This window comes from Rousettus aegyptiacus, unplaced genomic scaffold, assembly GCF_014176215.1.
Source record: "Rousettus aegyptiacus isolate mRouAeg1 unplaced genomic scaffold, mRouAeg1.p scaffold_m13_p_5, whole genome shotgun sequence".
Classification (NCBI taxonomy): Eukaryota; Metazoa; Chordata; class Mammalia; order Chiroptera; family Pteropodidae; genus Rousettus; species Rousettus aegyptiacus.
The window spans coordinates 74,084,872-74,104,250 of NW_023416308.1; the positions used below are offsets into that span (position 1 = coordinate 74,084,872).

Here is a 19,379-nt window from a genome sequence, read left to right on the forward strand (position 1 = left end):
AGGTAGAAATTAGCTTTATCCTAATTTTTACACAGAAAATAAGAACTTCATCTGGGTCGTACAGTAAATTAGTGGCAGAGCAGGGATTTTGAACCCATGTATCTCTGATGGATTTGGTCATCATATTGCTCTATCAAAGAACTTGGAAGAAGATTTAATGATGGGTATATAGAAACTAAGCAACAGAAAACAACAAGGCAGGTTTTAACTCTAGGAAAAACTAAAATCTTACCAAGAATGAAAATATAATTACAAAGCCCTATACAGCTTGGCTGTGAGTAATATTTACATTGTTATAATCAGGGCCAACAGGACTGTATTTGTTCTATTAGATAGTATTAGTTGTTCAAGTGTTGAAATTCTTCTATGGTTAGTAAATAGCAGCTACCCCCAAGCTCCCTGAGTACCACTATTCCAGCTGTCTCTGCTCCCTGTCTTAGAACTCCCTGAACCTTTCCATGATCCAGCAACCAAAGAAATAATACCTGGCACAGCCAGGTGCTCCAGAACCCTGCTCGAGAAGCCAGCATCTGTTTGGATCAGTCAGTGCCTGTGCCAATCAGTAGCCTCCAGCCCTTCCTGGGCAATGCCATTGGTTCCCCCAAAAGGCTTACCCCTACTCTGCTTGCTTTACCCACTTGAGCCCAGGAAGACCTGCATAGGAACCATCCAGAGACTGCTCTGGTGCCTACCAGCCTGCCACCCAATAGCCCTACTGACCCACCTCCCACTCATCAGCCCTTATTCCTCAGTATGCCACCTTACCCCCGTAGGCTCAGATCTCACCAGGAAGGAGGGCAGTCCTGGAGGGGATGTTGGCATCTCAGGGGGCAAATATTTTTAATGGTACTCCCGGTCATAATATGTAAATATTGCATAATGATTTAACCAAACATTGTGATATAATTATATTGAAGGACAGGGCAGGGAATGGTGTTAGAGAAATCTTACATTGTTCAAAATTAATAGATAATTTCTGAACTTAAAAAATCAACAGGGGAGCATTTAAAATCTTGCTCCTTAGCATATGTCATCAGTTTGGCTCAAATAAACTCTTACAAAAATTCAAAAAAATTAAGAACAACAGTATAGGTACATTATTTTCATAATAAATACCAAAAGAAACAGTTGAAAGAGTGGAAAGTAGCTAGTTGTCTCTGAGGAGCAGGGCTTGGGGTGGGGACAGATGGGACAGGAATCTATTGTTATTTAGTGAAAGCCTTAGAAAAAATTTTGATTTTTGAACCATGTACATATTATTCTTTTTTTTTTTTTTTCCTTTTTTAGGAGACCGTTGCGGGAATCTTTTTTTTTTTTTTTTTTTTAGGAATCTTGATGTGAGGTGATGGTCGGTGAGTGGTGATGGCAACGAGAAAGAAGTCGCGATGGCAATGAAAAAGAGGTAAGCAAATCCAAGAATATTTAGGATGTAAATTGTATACCTTGGTAATTGACTAGTGCAAAGATGGAGAGAGGGTAGAAGGGAGGAGAATCATACAGATGTTGGTGTGTAGCTGGGGTTAGAGGAGGATGATTTCTGGGTGAGCACTTGGATGCCAAGTGCCCCTCCAGATATCACACATAGCAAGAGTGACTTACTCTGCTTGGGAGAATTAGAACTAGTTCACAGAGAAAGGGTATCTGACCTTGGTCTTAAAACGAGAATAGAAATTCCCAGTTTCACAAAGGGTGAGCTCTGAGGTGAAAGGGAAGGATATTCTTAGGCAAGGGTGATGGAGAATGATAGGAAGTTAGTTCAAAGGCACAAAAGCATCATTTCGGGATGGGAGTGAATAGTGAGTTGTCCAATGTGGCTGCAGTGTAGGAGCCATGTGGGGGTGAAAACAGTGGGAAACGAAGTCGAAACAGGAGTTTGTGGCCAGAGTCCAAGAGCCTATAAGATAGTCCAAGTGATCCTCTCCTTCAAGCTGGTGGCAGAATAGCAGGTACAAACCAAATGGTGAAAAACCATTTGGAGACACACATCGGAAGCCATTAAAATGTTTTCAACCTCTGTCTTACTAATCTTGTTCCTGAGGATTGTTCCCAGGGAAATGCTTTTTAAAAGGATGGAGTGAGTAAAATATGTTGAGATATTTATTGCATCATTATTGGGAATAGTGAGCAATAGGAAAACAACCGACATTTCCATCGGAGGAGCATACTTAAGTAAAAGATGGTACATTGATCCAATGAAAAATATGCAGACCAATGATCCTGTCAGATGTTAGGTGGGCTCACCCAGGAGGCCTGCTGGGCCCAGGCAAGGGAATAAGGACAAATATGGGCAGGAAAGGAAAGGTGGAAGAAACGCAGACACTGGGTCAGCCCCAGCAAGGGCACGGGAAGGGGAGCTACCATTTTATTTATTGGGCATTTCCCTTTCAGTATCTGACTTAATCTTTACAGCAATCTCAGCACGGTAGTACTAATACCATCCCCATTTTACAAACAAGGACCTGAGGCTCAAAGAGATGGAGTGCTTTGCCCAGGACCATCTAGCTTTGAAGTAGAGGAGCTAAGATTCCAACCCAAGTCTACGTGATGGCAGAGCAGTCAGTGCTTTTCCTCTGCACCATGAAGCCAATTGCCAATGATGACCATGTTATCTATGGGGTGGCCCTTTTTCTTGGCTCTGGTATCTTCCTTCAGTCTTGGAGAAGCAGGGCCATGCCTGTATGGATATCAGGGGCTGGCAGTTAGTAGCTGAGCAACAAAAAGAGAACATATAATTGAGTCAGTGATGAAAGCAGCCCCCCCCCAAAAAAAAATTATGCTCACAGTCAATAGCAGAGAGGGGCAAAAGGAAATGGAAACAGATAATGTGTGAGTGGGTGCTCTCCTTCCTCTTTCTCTTATTTTTGGGGTATCTGTTCTTTTCACCATATTATTTGCACAATTGAAAAATACATTTTACAATGAAAAATGGAAACTGAAAAAATATGAGCCCTTGAGGTGGCCCATGGCCATGCCTTGAATGCAGCCGCAGTTCCTGGCCTTCCAAAGCCATCTGATGACAGTACTCATAAAGAAGTTAGCCCCTTCTGGACAAAGGAAGGAAGGAGAGAAATGCAGTGGGTCTTTACCATCACGCTCCAGATATTAGTGTCATTGCTACCTTCCCGTGAAGCTCTCACCTGGGCTGGGGAGGTGTGGCTATGACTAGAACTTCCCACCCCAGGACACTTTGCATGTAATGATTATTGTTGTTCCCTGTTCATAGCTTTGGCTCTCCTGTCTGAGGCTCCGGTTCAGTGTTGCTGGGGGAAAGGCCAGTATGGGATTGACGGACAGAGTCAGCAAAGAGAAGAGTGAAAAATGGTCAACCTCTATGCTCAGATTTCAGAGCTGGAGCCCAGTAATTTTTTCCTTTTTTTATGCCCCATCCATACTTCACTTGATTTTATTATGACCTCTAGATAACCAGTTCTTTTAGGATTCCATGCATTTGCCTGTTCTGTTCCCTCAGTCTGGAGTGCCCTTTCTCATGTTTCCTAGCAAAGCTAAATCCTGTCCATCCTTTAATACCTCTTCCTTGAGGAACTTTCTTAGTCTCCTCTGGCTCCCATTACACTTGATTTGTACCTTTCCTGTGGCAATCGTATTTTTCTGCAGTATGTTATAGTTATTTATGTCCATGTCTGTTTCTCCCACTAACTGGTAAGCTTGTCAAGGTGGGCAAAGAATATATTTTATCCAACTCCGATTCCATACACAGTGTGGCCAATGTCTGGTATATGGTAGGTGCTCAGTAATGTATGGAATGACATTAAATTAAAATGGCTGAATTCTTCCTCTCTCTGTGTTGTGGACTCTCTGGGAAAGCTGCTAAGACTGTGGACAGATGACAAATCAGTTTTATACCCATTTATTTCCTGTGCATTTTGAAGGGGCAGGAAGAGAAAGAGAGTTCAATACAGCTGTGGATCCATATTCCAGAGATTTCAGTCAGTGGTCATTAAAGGTTGTAACACTATGAACAATAACTAACACGTGCAGAGACTCTTACTTACACTTTCACATACATTAACTCTGCTGGGTCCCACAAGGACTTTAGGAAGTAGACTGGGTGGGCAATAGTAATCGGCTTGTCCCAATGTTACAGCCAAGGAAACCAAAGCTCAGAAAAATGAACTGATTTGCTCAAAATTACATCAACTTAAAGTAGAGCTGAGACTCAAACCTAGATCTCTTGACTCCAAACCCTATGCTTTGGAGGTTGTAGAGGTAATAAAAATACACACTCTTTCCCCCTTAAAAAACAATTGCAGAATGAAGGAAGCAAACCTCTGGTTTAACCCTTGATAAGATGTACTTGCATCCAGCCCCAGTTGTTCCTCCCATGGCTGTATATCTGCTCATTTAGGGGATTAACTCCTCAAGGATAAGGACCATCCCTTCTCCTTTATTTCTCTCCCCAAAGTTCAGTCGTCTAGTGATCCCCACACTTTTGCTGGGTCTTGGTTTCCATGTCTGTAAAATGAGGAGGCTGAGCTAGAAGTTTAAATTGGGTCACATTCCCACCAGCACCCAGCACAGAGCCTGGCCCACAGTTTCCATACCTCTCCTGGTGGACGACTCCCAGCTCCAACACTAGAGGCCTCCAGGACTCCAGCTGACATGATGGAATGTGTACCATGCACGTTGCAGCCTCTTCCCAGGCTGGCTGCGGAAACTGACCCTCCTCCAGACAGCAGGGCTGTTCTGCTCATGCAGATCGAGTTGGGAGCCTCATTAGTCATGTCAGATGACATAGTTAACACTTGGGGCCGGCACGACCAGTTCATCAAAAGCTCCTATGTGCCTGGCTCCATGGCTGCAGCTGAGGAACTACTGTATGTGGAGCAGGCAGCACATCAGAGGAGCAGCACCAGAGTGCTTCCAAATTGGTTTTGATTAATTGCATAGACATGTCTTTAATTGGTGCCAAGGTAGCAGCCAAAGAACTTATGGGAAAGCAGGATGTTATGCTTTCATTCCCTGAAGTCCCATAAAGCATGAAAGATGAGGAACAGAATCACTGCTCGTTGAAAATTTATCGACCGTGCAGACCTAGAAAACACAAATAACTATCTGAATCGAAACCTAACCTTATTTTCTCAACTCACTGGAAGCCATGCATGTTAACCACCGCCCCCCCCATCCCCCGTGCCCCTGCCTGCCTGCTGAGATGTACAACTGAGTGAAAGGTGTGATTTCTAAGAAATGAGTGCTTTACTACAGAGACGGCACACTCAGCTTTCACAGATGGGCCCGGAGGTATCCCCTCAGAAACAGCTCTCCCTCCAGCCCGTAACCGTTCTATATAAACTGATATGAGGCTAGTTCACTATGGGTGAAGCATTCATTCACATGTTCATATTTCCTTTTCTACCCCTCGGATGGTTAAGACACATGTATTGAGTCTGTACAAATACAAAGCGCTGTTCTGGGCTCATGCAGAACACAGAGTGGAGCCTTGCCTCAGGGAAATGTTGTCCAGGAGAAGAGAAGACAGGTCCACAGATGAACTAATGATGATGGGTGCATGACATACAGGACAAAGCACTGGGATTTGACGTCATGAGAACTTGGGTTTAAATCCCAGCTGATTCTTATGATTGAGCCACCTCAGAAGTCACTTTGATTCTCTGAGCTTTACAGAATAGGACAATAATTCTCACTGTACAAAGCGGCTGTGAGGCTTCTAAGAGTTAGAGTTAAAAGGACCCTGTGTAGCACCTGGCACTGGTCAAGAAATGGTTGCTAATTCTGAATAATCAGAGAGGTTCTGATAGAATGCTTAGTGAGAGTTCATATATTCAAGGAACAAATGTTTACTGATCACAGATTCTGTGCCAGGCTCTGTACTGGGAATTAGGGATTGAGTTAGGAAGCTCTGCCCTAAGAGGTCCACTAAGGGGTAGCGATGCTATAGTGTGGTGAGAATGGCAAATTGTTACAGCTGTGCTGACAGAAGCCTACTCAGAGGCAATGGGGAGAAGAGACAGCGGTCACTTCTACCTGGGGAAATCAAGAGACATTTGCCTGAAGAGGCAGCGCTTGAGTCAAGTCCTAAAACATGAGATTTTCATTTGCATAATGCTAATTTCCTTCTTTTTTTCCTAGAGCAAACAAAGGTATTCCTTAAGATCTTAGAATCAGCTCCTCTCTTTGTATGGAAAGTCTTCCTCCAGTTTTTCCCAAAGCTGACTCCTTGACATTTATAACCTGATATTTTCTTATCTGTTCCTTGGTTTATTGTATGTCTCCCCCATTAGTATGATATGTCCATGAGAACATATCTTGGCTGTCTTTTTCTCCACTCAACTACAATATCTAGGACATTGCAAGGCATAGTATAGGTATTCAATATATGTTTGTTGCATGAATAAATAAATAAATGACATGAGGCACAGGAGGGCATACTGTATTCAAAGAACTATAAGCCCACTGCTTGGTACACAGAGGGCATTGAATTTTTCTTCCTCATAAAACTGAACAATGATGAATGAATGTCTGAAGTAGGAGGTAATATAAGAGGTGGCCTCTGAGCTGCACCCCAAAGGCAGAGAAGGATGACAATGTGATAAGGATGTTGGAAAAGGAAACAGGAAGATTAAATTAGATAACTTTTAAATCCCTTCCAACCCCGAGCTTCTAATTATTCCCAAACAAATCATCTGTCGCCACTCTTCCTGGTCCCCTCACTCACACCCTTTCTTTCTACTGTGCCCTGTCTGGAGACTATAAGGACATCTGACACACCATTTCCTGCCAATGTAAATCACAGACTGATGTATGATGCTCATTCTTGGTTTTTACCATCCCCAGGTAGAGATGGCCCCATAGCTCAGAGTGGAGGCCCCAAGCAAAGTTAGCCTTTCCAGTGGGGCAAATAAGGGGGAATTGTTTACCCACCAGCACCCTCCTGGCCCTGCTCCCAGATAATTTTATGTCCTCTGGTCCTGGATCTGCTCCTCAGTTGATGTACCTCAGTTCGCTTGCTGGAGAACTGATGTGTGACTGTTTAACTGCTGCTGCTTCCTGTCCCAGGGATCCTGGGCTTTAGGGAGCATGGGAAAGAGACAAGAAAGAGAGCTTTATATGAGGTAAACTTTGACAGTAATAATAAAGGCCCCAAACTACCTCGCACTTACATAGTGCTAAACAATTTACAAAGCCCTAGAGAACTTCAAGACCCTGCTTAAATGTTACCTCTTTTCACTACCTTCAGCTCTCCCAGGCAGAGATTAGAGCCTTTATTACCTTTTAATAAATTTGTGTGTGTGTCTCACTTCCTCCATAAACTATCAGCTTCTTGGGGGCAGATGTCTTCTCTCTCAGTAAAACACCTTCCTTCTTTGAAAAGTAATTTTCATTATACATATTTTACTAATTTTAAAAGTAATATTTATAGTTACAATGATCAAAAACTGTATATATAAAAGTATAATGAAGAATATTTTAAATCACCCATAATTTCATCACCCAGATAAAGCCTCTGGTAACATGAGTCTATCTTGAGCCTTTTTTTTTTTTCTTTTTTCTTTTTTCTTTTTTTTTTTTAGCAAATAGAAAGTAAAAATAGGACTATAAAATGCATGGAGTTATAAAGTCTGATTTTATCACATTTTCAAACATTGTTGACAATTCTTTAAAAATGTAATTTTAAATGGCTGCATTATTTCATTTAATCAGTACACTACAATTTACCCAACAATTTCCCCATTGTGGGATTTGAGTTATTTACTTTTTATTATTCTACAAATAAAATGAATAACTGTATACATAAATCTTTGTCCACTTCTTTGACTATTTCCCTAAGAAAGAGTCCTAGGAATGGAATTTCTAGGTCAACTGACTTAAAGTATTGATTTAAAGGTTCTTGGTGCTCACTGCCAAATTGCTCCGAGAAAGTGATATCAATTTATAATTCCGCCAATGCATGAGTGGGCCCATCTCACAGTGTCCTGACCTGCACTAAGTATTATACCACTGGTATCTTTACAAAGTTCAATGTTCTTTTCACAACACCCCTCAAGGTAATTTTTCTTAAACAGCAGAAATTATACAACCAAACTTAAGAGTTGACTTCTTCCAAGATATCAACCTGGAGGGTGTAGTTATTTCAACAGTGCTTCTGCTACTTTAAAGATTTCTATAATTTTGATTTGAAAATTGCCTGTAGAGCATTCAAGCCATTCTTTTGCCTCTAAATTATAATACAATTCCGTCTTTGGGGAATGATTTTTTATTCTTGGCAACAGTCAAAAGCCATTTGAAACTCATGGTAAATGAGATGAGGAGCTGCAGCTGAGTTTGGGGTAAGAAATGAGGTGTAATTTTACAGTAATGGGATTGAGATCTTTTCATGACTTGTAAAGGAAAGTATCACAGGAGTTCTGGGCAGTATTGGTATCATCAGAACACGTGCCAAACCCCCCAGTGCGACCATTCTAGTGACTACACAGGTAGAGGCACAAGTCAAGCATGTGTAATTATGGAATCTCTTCTCATGACTTCATCATTACTCAGTGTATAGTCCCAGAGACAGGTGTCAACTTATTTCAGAGTTGATCCTTTTCCACCTTCTCTCTCCACCAAGTCTGCTTTGGGTCTGATGTGATTCCAAGACCAGGACCTAGGAGAGCCAGTTTAAGGGGAGGGTGGGGTATGACATGGCAATGGAAAGAGCTCTTAGACTACAGTCAGAAAGAGCTGGGTCTGAAGCCTGGTTCTGCCTTTTACCAGCTGCATGTTAGGCTTCATTTATAGAGTAGCCTACCTCACAGAATTGTTTGGAGAAATGTAGAACACATGTAACCACACACAGATATGCGCACACACAGAGCACACAAAATAACTAACATGTGTTGAACACTTACTCTGTGCCAAGTACTATGCTTTATATGTATGTGGCAGACCCCTTTGGTTGGCCACCCAGAAACCATTTCTCCCTTGCTACCTACCTACCAGTACAGCTCCCTTGTAGTTAGGTTGATTGTGTAGCCCAGTTCTAGCCAATGAGATTTAGGTAAAATTCTGCTGGGAGTTATTGGGAGAGCTTTTGCTTTCCTGATGAAACAAGACTGCTTAGTCTGAACTGTATTTCTACCCCAACATTTTCCTGCCTTGAACTTGGAGGTGATGGCTGGGCATCACAGCCCCTGTAATCAGGACGTAAAGGACAAAGGAGCACCTCTGGATTTCTTGGTATGTCAGAAAATAACTACCCATTTGTTTAAGTCATGGTTAGTTATCATTACTTGCAGCTAAAAATATTCAAATACACATGCATACAGTGTCCACACATAATAGATGCTCAATAAAGTGTTTTTATTTACATTCATTCATGTATAATTCCTTTCTCTAAAAGAACTAATGATATTAATGATGGTTATTTCATATTTAGGTAGCACTTGGCAGTTTTCAAAAGATTTTAACATCCATGTTGTCATTTGATCCAAAAACTCTGTAAGGAAGGCAACTTTTATCCTAAGATTCTTTTTAATTGCGAAAAGATACAAGTATTTTAGAATGCTTATATGTTACATATAGGCATGTCTTCTCTTCCCTTCCTTCCCTCCTTCCTTCCTTCCTTCCTTCCTTCCTTCCTCCCTCCCTCCCTTCCTCCTTCCCTCCCTCCCTTCCTTTCTTATTTTGCCAGTCTTGGGCCTGTTTTTCTCAGACCCATCCCCTAGTCCTCTCCTGCTCTGCTCTGTAACACAGGGAAGTCAGTCCATTCAGCCTTCAAACCCAGATTCCAAGACATTGGACTTCCATCTGAGTTTGACCAAAGGGAGGTACTATCAGGAGACTGGGGGTTGATGGAAGGGGGAGGAAGAGCCAGGGTGTTTCTTCTCCTTCCCATCTGCCTCAGTGGAATCTCTAGCTACATTTTCTTCATGGCTCTTTCTTCTACTGATAGGCCTGATAGGGTTCGAGCTTCTGGTCACCTGGTGCCTGTGCCCTGGTGAATGCCTCCCTTCTCTGTCCCTTTGCCTTATGGGTTGCAGTGGTTTCCTGCTCTTGCTAAACTCTGGGATGCATCTCTGTCCTCTATCCCATCACTTGTGTAACCAGTGCACCTCATTAAGGTCCATTAAAGTAGGTACTTGAAGTGTCTTTTCCCTCAGTTAGACCTGAACTGATCTCCATTGGTCTACCACGCCTGCTCAGGGCTAGGCTCCATGCAAGATGCACTGGGCAAGAAGTGCCCCCAGGCTCAGGAGTGAAGTGAAAAGCCTCAGAATATGCCAGTCTCTGCTGACATCCCCAAACTCTGCAGAAATTACAGGTAAATCCTTCCATGGCCTGAGCTTCCTCTTTCTCCCACCTTATCCCAGAGGCAAGCCAAAAATATGTGCAGAACCCTTGCTATGTCCCCTTTACTGCCAACTGCACATGTGAGCTTGGGAATGCTTCTAGATGGTGGCACATATGCCTGTTGGCTTTCATGGCCTCCCAGCTAAATGCTCTTATCAGCAGCTCTCAGGTTCAGGCTTCCATGGCTTGCTGTACATGCCCATTCCTTCTCTCAAAACAGCCTTACCTAGTAGGGGGAGCACTCTTTTCCAGAGTCTTTGCTTCAACAAAATGCCAGGGGTTAATTGTCCATAAAGGCTAACAATGGAGAGAAGCCAGATACTGAGCTACCTTTAAAATGCCTAGATATCTAGCATGGGTTTTGTAGACAAACAAGACTGAACACAAAACCCATTTCCCCATATAAAGTTTTATTGCTTTGGCAATTTAGACAACCGTTCTGAGTTTCAGTTATCTATAAAATGGAGACAATAAATGTCTTTCTCAGAGAATTATTGTTTCTAATCTGGCAACTTGTAGAAACATGGCCAAATATGCTAGTGTAGATGGGTCTTGCATTCCATCACTTGCTACAGACACAAGGAGATGATGGATGAACTATAACAGAAATGTTATATTTTTATTGCCAAATTTGAAAACTATAAAGAGAACTCTCAGATATGAGAAATGAAAAACAGGGTACAGATGATGTGCCTTAGCAGCACGAAGGGATGTCACACTTAGCTATAGATCCTGGGAGCTGTAGGCCATGGTCACACTGTACACTAAAGAGTAGGAGATGGGGCTCCAGTCCCAGCCAGGTAAGGAAGTTTGAGCTGAGCCCCCTGCATAAAGCCCTGCCATTGGAAGCTCTGTTCCCTCCATGAAAAAGGAGACTGGAAAAACTGTATCCCAGGGTAAGAGAAGTTGCAAAGAAGCTTGAGGTCTAAAGAGGCCTTGCGTGAGAAAAAAAATGGCACTTGTAAGATACAGAAATCCCAATCTCCACCAAATGCGTATGGGGGTTTAAATGTTCTCTACCTGTTTATGTAGGCACCTACTGAGAAAACTTAACATAAAAATTGGTCCAGACTGTTAAAATTCCTAGGTTAGGGCTGCTGTAAATCCAAAATAGCTCTATAGGGATGCCTAACAATTCAGGGCTTGTATAATCCACTAGGGAAAGCAATCTCTGATAAAGATGCGCACAAAAAGTAACAAACCATGTGAGGAAAGATGACGAAGATGGAGAGTCAACAAACACAACCAACTAGAGAGAAGAAGGGTAAAAATAGAACTATCTGGAAAAGATTACATTAAGATGATTAAAATAGATAAGAGGAGGAAAAGAAACCGTAATAGAAGAACAGAATAGTATGAGGGGGAAAAAGAGTTGGGAGATTTTTAAAAAAATCATATCAACTTCCAGAAATGAAAAACATAGTCACTAAAATGAAAAACTCAAAGGAAAAGTTAAACAACATCTTAGATCTAGCTGATGAAGAAGTTAGTTAAAAGAGACACTGGAAGAAAGCACCCAAAATGGAGTAAAGAGACAGAAAGAGATAGAAAACATGAACAAGAATTTAAGAGATATGAAGGATAAAAAGAGAAAGTCAAACATATGTGTAATAGGAATTCCAGAAAGATTTAATAGGGGGGATGGTGCGAAATCAATTTTTAAAAATCTTATAGCTATATTAGTCAGGGTTCTTCTCCAAAGAAACAGAACCAACACATGTGTATGAAAAAAATCTGTATCATACCTCTATACCATATATATGCATATACATATACATATATATTTATTTATTATAAGAAATTGACTCACACAATTATGGAGGCTGATAAGTCCCGAGATCTGTAGTTGGCAAGCTGGAGACTCAGGAGACCCAAAGGAGTGCTTCCAGTCTGAGTCTAAAGGCCTGAGAACCAAGAGAGCCAATGATGTAAGTTTGCAGTTTGAAAGCCAACAGGATCAAGACTCAAGAGGAGCTGATATTTCAATTTGAGTCTAAAGGTAAGAAAAGAATGATTTCCCAGCTCAAATACCCAGACAGGAATAGTTCCTTCTTACTCCTGGGAGGGTCAACTTTTTTGTTCTATTCAGGCCTGATTGGATGAGAGCCACCTACATTACGGAGGGCAACTTGCTATGCTCGGTCTACTGATTCAAATGTTAATCTCATCTGAAAACATTCTCACAGACACACCAGGATAATGCTTGATCAAATATCTGGGCTCTTCATGGCCCAGTCAAGTTGACACCTAAAATTACCCATTACAAAGGTTGATAATATTCCAGAATTGAAGAAACATACCAAGATAGTCAATAAACAATTTCACAACTAGTCACACCCTAATGAAACTGCAAAACCACATGTCAAAGAGAAAAATATAAAAGTCCTCAGTGAAAAGGAACATATGACCAAAAAGTATGTTAACTACAATGACAGCAGCCTTCTTATCATCAACAACGATAGCCAAAATACAGGAGGATCTTCACAGTGTGGAAAGAAAATAAATATCAAACCAGAATTCTATACACAGTTAAATTTGTAAGTGAGAGCTAAATTTTCAGACAAAGACAATGAGTTTACTTCACAAAAACTCTTGCTGAAAGAACACTGATAAATATACTCCAGCAAGAAGAATATTCAGTCCAGAAAGAAGCGAGATGCGAGGAGTAGAATGCAAGTGAGGTGCTCTCGCCAGCTCACATAAGCCCAGAAAGCTGACCGTTGAAATTATAGGAATTTTACGAACCGGTTGTTAAATGTGGCCATTATTAGAAATTTAATTATATAAACTTACAATTAAATATTTAAAAAATAAAGGTAAAAAGTCCTCACCATGCATTACTTCTTATTTTACTATAATTTTGCTATTGAGGTTAGTCATACCTTCTGTATCTATATGGTAGACCTACTAAAGAATAGTGTGCTACTGCACATCTCTTCCTATCTCTACATTTGGTGACATCACATTAGTAACCTGAGTATTTACCATCCAGAGATCAACAAATGCTACAAAGCTGGTCTCCCCTACCCCTTACTACATGACAGCTGATTAAAAAATACTTATCAGCACACTGATTGCAAGAAATTGGGTTCCACCCCTAGGTATATAGCCAAGAGAACTTAAAAACATATGTACACACACACACACACACACACAAAATTGTAATAAATGTTTATAGCAGCATTATGCATAATAGCTAAAAAGTGTACACAACCCAAGTGCCCATCGACTAATGAATGCATAAATAAACGTGGTACATTCATACAATGGAATACTATTCTGGCACAAAAAAGAATGAAGTGCTCAGCTCCAACATAGATGAACCTTGAAAACATTCTGTTAAGTGAAAAAAGCCAGGGAGACACAAAAAGACTACATGTTGTATGATTGCATTTATATGAAATTTCCAGAATAAGCAAATCCATTGAGACAGAAAGTAGGTTAGTAGTTGCCAGGGGTTGGGGATAGGGGGGAATGGAGAATGACTGGTAATTGGTATTAGATTTCTTTGGGGATGATAAAAATATCCTAAAATTAGTCATGACATTTACATAATTTTATGAATCTACTAAAAATGATTGAATTGTATACTTTAAATGGGTGAATTTTATTGTATGTAAGTTATATTTTTATAAAAAGAAAGGACTAAAGAAAGGTGGGCGAAGAAATTGGTATACAGATTTGTAAATCTAAATAAATAACTGGCTCTTAAAACATCTAATGGTGGTTAAAAGTACTAAAAACCAAATTACTTGGAAGACAGAAGGGGGTGGAGAGCAGAATTAAAGAATTCTAAAGCTTCTGAAATCTTCACAATGAGTTAGAGATAGTGATTAACTTAATGATGTTGTCAAGTATGTACATTAGTAATGTAAGAACGCCCACTGAAAGAATAGAATTAGAATGTATTATTGCCAAACCACTAGTGAGAATATAAACAACCAAATCAAAAGACAGCAAGATAAGAGAATAAAGAAAACACAAGGCAAATAGACAAAACAAAACAAGGGAGAAAATAGCCCTAATATATCATCATAATAAGAAATACAAACATGCCTACCAAAATACAAAGATTCTCAGATTGAATTTTTAAAAATCCAGCTGTACATCAATTACAAGAATAAATTCATAAGATAATGACACAGAAATTATAAAAGAATGAGGAAATATATACTAGGCAAATTCTAAGTAAAATAACACAATAGTAACAGATTCAAAGGCAAAAAGTATTACTAAGGATAGTCATATACTTTAATGATAAAAGGGACAGTTCATCAGGAAGATATGATGACCCAGAAAATCTATATTCGAACTGTAAACATTGCTTCAAAATATGTAAGACAGAATTACAAGGAGAAATAGACAAATTATAGGACAAATCTCCTACATATTGGGAGATTTTAACACATCTCTCTCAGTAGCTGATAGAGTTGCTTACAAAATTTCTGTAAGGCTACAGAAGGCTTGAACAAAACAACAATCAAACCTTTTGCTTTCCATCTTTCTATACTCATGAAAGTTTCTCTCCCTGTGTCTGTACATGGAGTCCATTGCAAAGCCTTGTGGATTCTCACGGTAGGTGGGTTGGTTCCGCGCCAAAACTCTTTCATCCTACAGCTAGTTCTTTGGCTCATGCTTTAGTTGCCGCTCGCCTGAACCATTGTAATTGTCTGCTAATTGACCCTCCTATATTTATGGAGAATTGCTCAAATGACATGTGGTTCAGAAGTTTTGTTTTGAAGTTGTAAATTTTATTTTTAGATTATGCCAAACCAAAGATACGGCAATATTTCAGTCACAGTGGAATTACTCTTACTGAACTGAAGTCTGGTGTGAAGCTATTGGACACTTGGAAGGATAGTAAAGACAAAATCCTGGGAAATTCCCTCTGGCTGGTATACTTTACAGGCATATACAGCATTTTCTTATGAGGAATTTTATGTGGGAAATATTCTGACACCTCTACTTCTCTTGTACAACCATTTTGTACATATTTTATGGACATTAAATCATGTAACTGATACTCCCACTTTGCTAGGGTCACTAGGAAACTCACAAACAAATTTGCTGGCCATTTTTAACAACTACATAGAATAATAATAGTTAATATTTATCAAATGCTTGCTGTGAACCAAGCACTGTTCCAAGTGCTTTCCATGTATTAATCAACTTAATTCCCATCTACTTCCAATGAGATAGGTCCATTATGATCCCCACTTTAAGATGAGGAAATTAAGGCCCAGAAAGGTTATAACTGGCCCAGAGTAAGTATATAGCTACTCTTAGTCTTACTATATGATAGTACCTCTTTAAATCTTATAATATGCATGCCTGTGTACTAATCATAGCCTTGGGGTTTATTAATTTCCTATGCTTATACTGTTGCTTCTGTAGTAATTGGAACTAGATTTACCTCTCCACTTGAAGAAGCTAGAAACCTGGATAAAATACATGAAACACAGTTTTTAAGACATTGGACATCAGGAGACTAAAGACAATGATCCATAAGAGAAAAAACAAGTGGGGTAAACCCTGTAATTGTCCCTGCTTACCTCTTGGAGAAGGTTTCTAGGTTTTAGTGCCAAGAGGGTAAACCGACAGAACTCAATAGTTTCCCTGAGTTGAGGAGATGGAGCTAGGAATCCGGAGAGGTGAAAGCGGCGAGTTCACAGGGAAGAATATCGAAGAGAATAGAGTTCTGGCTATCTGCTAAGAGTCTCCCTTAAGTCTTCAACATTCCTGTATAGAAACTATCTGATGCCAAAGAAAGAACCATCTAAAAGGACTAGAAAGAACATTCTTGAAAATTGCACAGGTCTTGTTTCTATTCCCAACATTCAGAGTAGCAAGGCATATTTCACAAGGCATCAGGTGAGGTTTGCCATAGGGTTAAATTAGCCCTAGACTAATGTTGTTCTGGTCTCATTTAACATACCTTAGAGGTAATAGCCAAAAGCTATTTTTGAAAAGCCAAAGGACACATATAGAAGGACTCATGTGAGGATAAAAAAACAGTCAACTGAAACTAACCAAGATAGGTAGAATGGACAGATGAGGACATTAAAAGTTTATAGCTGCATTCCATGTGAACAAGAAGATAAAAACTGAGCTTATTAAGTAGAGACATGGAAATATAAAAGACACAAATCCCAGGATCAACAAACATACTCAGTGCTCGTATTTTGGTTTCTAAATACCATTTTCCAATAAAAAGGGTCCTTAGAAAAATGGTTGATTGCAGATCTGAAGAAGGAAAAACAAGATGATCCTGAAGCACGTTGTAGTACCAGGAAGTAAGAAAATGCTCCAAAAACAAAAAGATGGGAGCATGTCAAAGAAACACAGAAGCCAACCAGAAAGAGCATTCAATGACCAAATCTGGAATAATTTGAGCAACAAAGTAAATAACATAGTATTGAATTATAACGCAAAATATAAAGTAAATATGCACATGTCCAAACTGACATTAAATAATTGAACAAGGAAGTAAAAAACTCTTCCATACAGAAGAATTCCAAACAATATAGGTAGATATTCCTTTTCCAGGAGGTAGAACTTCAGCTCTTGAGTGTGGGCTAAACTTAATGACTTGCTTCCAAAGAATGGTATGGAAAGGGAAAAATAGCTTCATGGTAGGGAAATCCAGAAAAAAAGCTACCTTAACCAAATGATTAAAGTTTACATCGCCAATGACGTCATTTGGCTATCATGTGCTCTCTAATTTGAAATTATAAGAAGGACACTTTGCCTCTATGTTATTCTTTTCCAAAATCCCTAACTCCAGTCAAATCATGAAAACATCAAACAAACCCCAAATTAAGGGGTATGCTATAAAATACATGACGAGTACTCCTCAAAATTTTCAAGATCATGAAAAACAAGAAAAAGACTGAGAAACTGTCATGGGTCAGAAGAGACTAAAGAGACGTTAACAACTAACTGAAATATAGCCTTAATTAGTTCCTAGAACAGAAAAAAAGACATTAATGGAAAAATTGTTGAAATCTGAAAAAATGTAGGGTTTGGTTAATAGTAATATACCAATGTTGGTATCTTAGTTTTTACGTGCCCTATAGTAATGTTAAGATAATAACTGAAACAGGATGAGGCACATATAAGAATGCTCTATACTATCTTTGCAAATCTAAAATAATTCCAAAAATAAAAAACTTATTTAAAAGATCCAAATCGAACTTATAGAGATGAGAACTACAATATTGGAGACAAAAAAAAAAAATACACAGAATGGTATAAAAATAGATTAGGCATTTCAGAAGAAAGGATTAGTGAATTTAGAGACACAGCAATGGAAACTACAAAAGGCACAAAAACAGAAAAAAAAAAAAAAGACAGAAAAAATGGACTTAGCATAATGACTTCAAGGAAAGGGTCAAAAAAAAATACTTAAAGAAATAATAGCCATAAGTTTTCCAAATTTGATGAAAACTTTAGGGCCACAAATCCAAGGTCAATGAACTCCAAGCACAAGAAATATGAAGAAAACTACACCAGGACATATTATAATCAAATTGCTAAAGTCAATGATAAAGAAAAAGTCTTAAGAACACTGAGAGAGGATACAGCACACACAGAGGAATAAAGAAACAATTTTTCATTAGAACCAATGCAAGCCAAAGGGTAGTGGAGCAAAATATTTAAGGTAAAGAAAAGAAGAAAAAAAAGGATTGTCGACTTATAATTTGAAAATATATTTCAAAAACAAATGTGACAATGGGGAAAGAAGCCTTTTCAACAAATGGTGTAGGGACAACTGACTATCCACTGCAAAAGAATGAAGTAGGACACTTACTTCACATCATATACAAAAAACCCCCAAGACTCAAAATGGATTGAAGACCTAAATATAATAGATAAAACCATAAAAATCTTGAAAGAAAACATAGGGATAAATCTTCATAACTTTGGATATGACAATGGTTTCTTAACACAAGCAACCAAAGAAAAAAATAGATACATTGGATTTCATCAAAATGTAAAACTCTGGGGCATCAAAAGTCACTATCAAGAAAGTGAAAAGACAGTCCACGAAATGGCAGAAAATATTTGCAAATAACATATCTGATAAGGGTCTAGAATCCAGAATATATAGAGATCTCTTACCACCTAACAACAAAAAGACAAACAACTCAAATAAAAAATGGGCAAATGACTTAAAAAGGCATTTCTCTAAAGAACATACACACCTGGCCAAAAACAAAAGACAAAAAACAAAAAAACAAACATAAGATACTCAACATCATTAGCTATTAGGGAAATGCAGATCAAAACCACAATGACATACTACTTCACACTCACCAGGATGGGTATAATTTAAAAAAAAAATTTTTTTAAGGGAAAATACAAGTGTTGGCAAGAACCCAGAGAAGTCGAAAGCTTCACTTTATACACTGCTGGAGGGAATGTAAAATTGTGCAATGACTGTGAGAAACAGTCCCGTGGTTTTCAATAAGTTAAACAAAATTACAATAGGACCCAGCAATTCTATTCATAGGTATATACCCAAGAGAATTGAAAACAGGTGTTCAAACAAAAACTTGTACATACGTGTTCATAGCAGCATTATTCATAATATTCAAAAGGTAGAAACCCAAATGTCCATTGATGGATAAATGGATAAATAAAATGTAGAAATCAATACAATATTGTATTCTCAAAAAGGAATTAAATCCTGATGTTTTAATATGGATGAATCTTGAAAATATGCTAAGTGAAAGAAGCCAGACACAAAATGCCATATATTGCATAATTTCATTTATATGAAACTTCCATAGTAGGCAAACCTATAGCGACAGGAAGTTGATTAGTAGTGTCCAGGGACTGAGGGTAGAGTAAAAATGGGGAATGAATGTTCAATGGACACAAGTTTCCTTTTTGGAGTGGGGAAAATGTTCTGGAACAGAACAGTGGTGATGGTTGCATAACATTGTAAGTGTACTAAATGCCACTGAAATGTGCACTTCAAAATGGTTAAAATGGTGAATATTATGTGTTTTATCACAATAGAAAATCGATTATCATGAGTCTATTTTTTTAAATTAAGTTTATTGGGG

The 19,379-nt window shown here is 39.0% G+C and overlaps 1 protein-coding gene across 1 annotated transcript in view; it reads right to left on the bottom strand.

The window, feature by feature from the left end:
• Positions 1–19,379, bottom strand: part of GVQW3 (GVQW motif containing 3) — a 42,727-nt gene that overhangs the window by 12,420 nt on the left and 10,928 nt on the right. The window contains 2 exon segments of the mRNA XM_036221843.1: positions 4,563–4,998; positions 5,001–5,052. Coding sequence (XP_036077736.1) covers positions 4,787–4,998; positions 5,001–5,052 — 264 coding nt within the window. The 3' untranslated portion in view covers positions 4,563–4,786.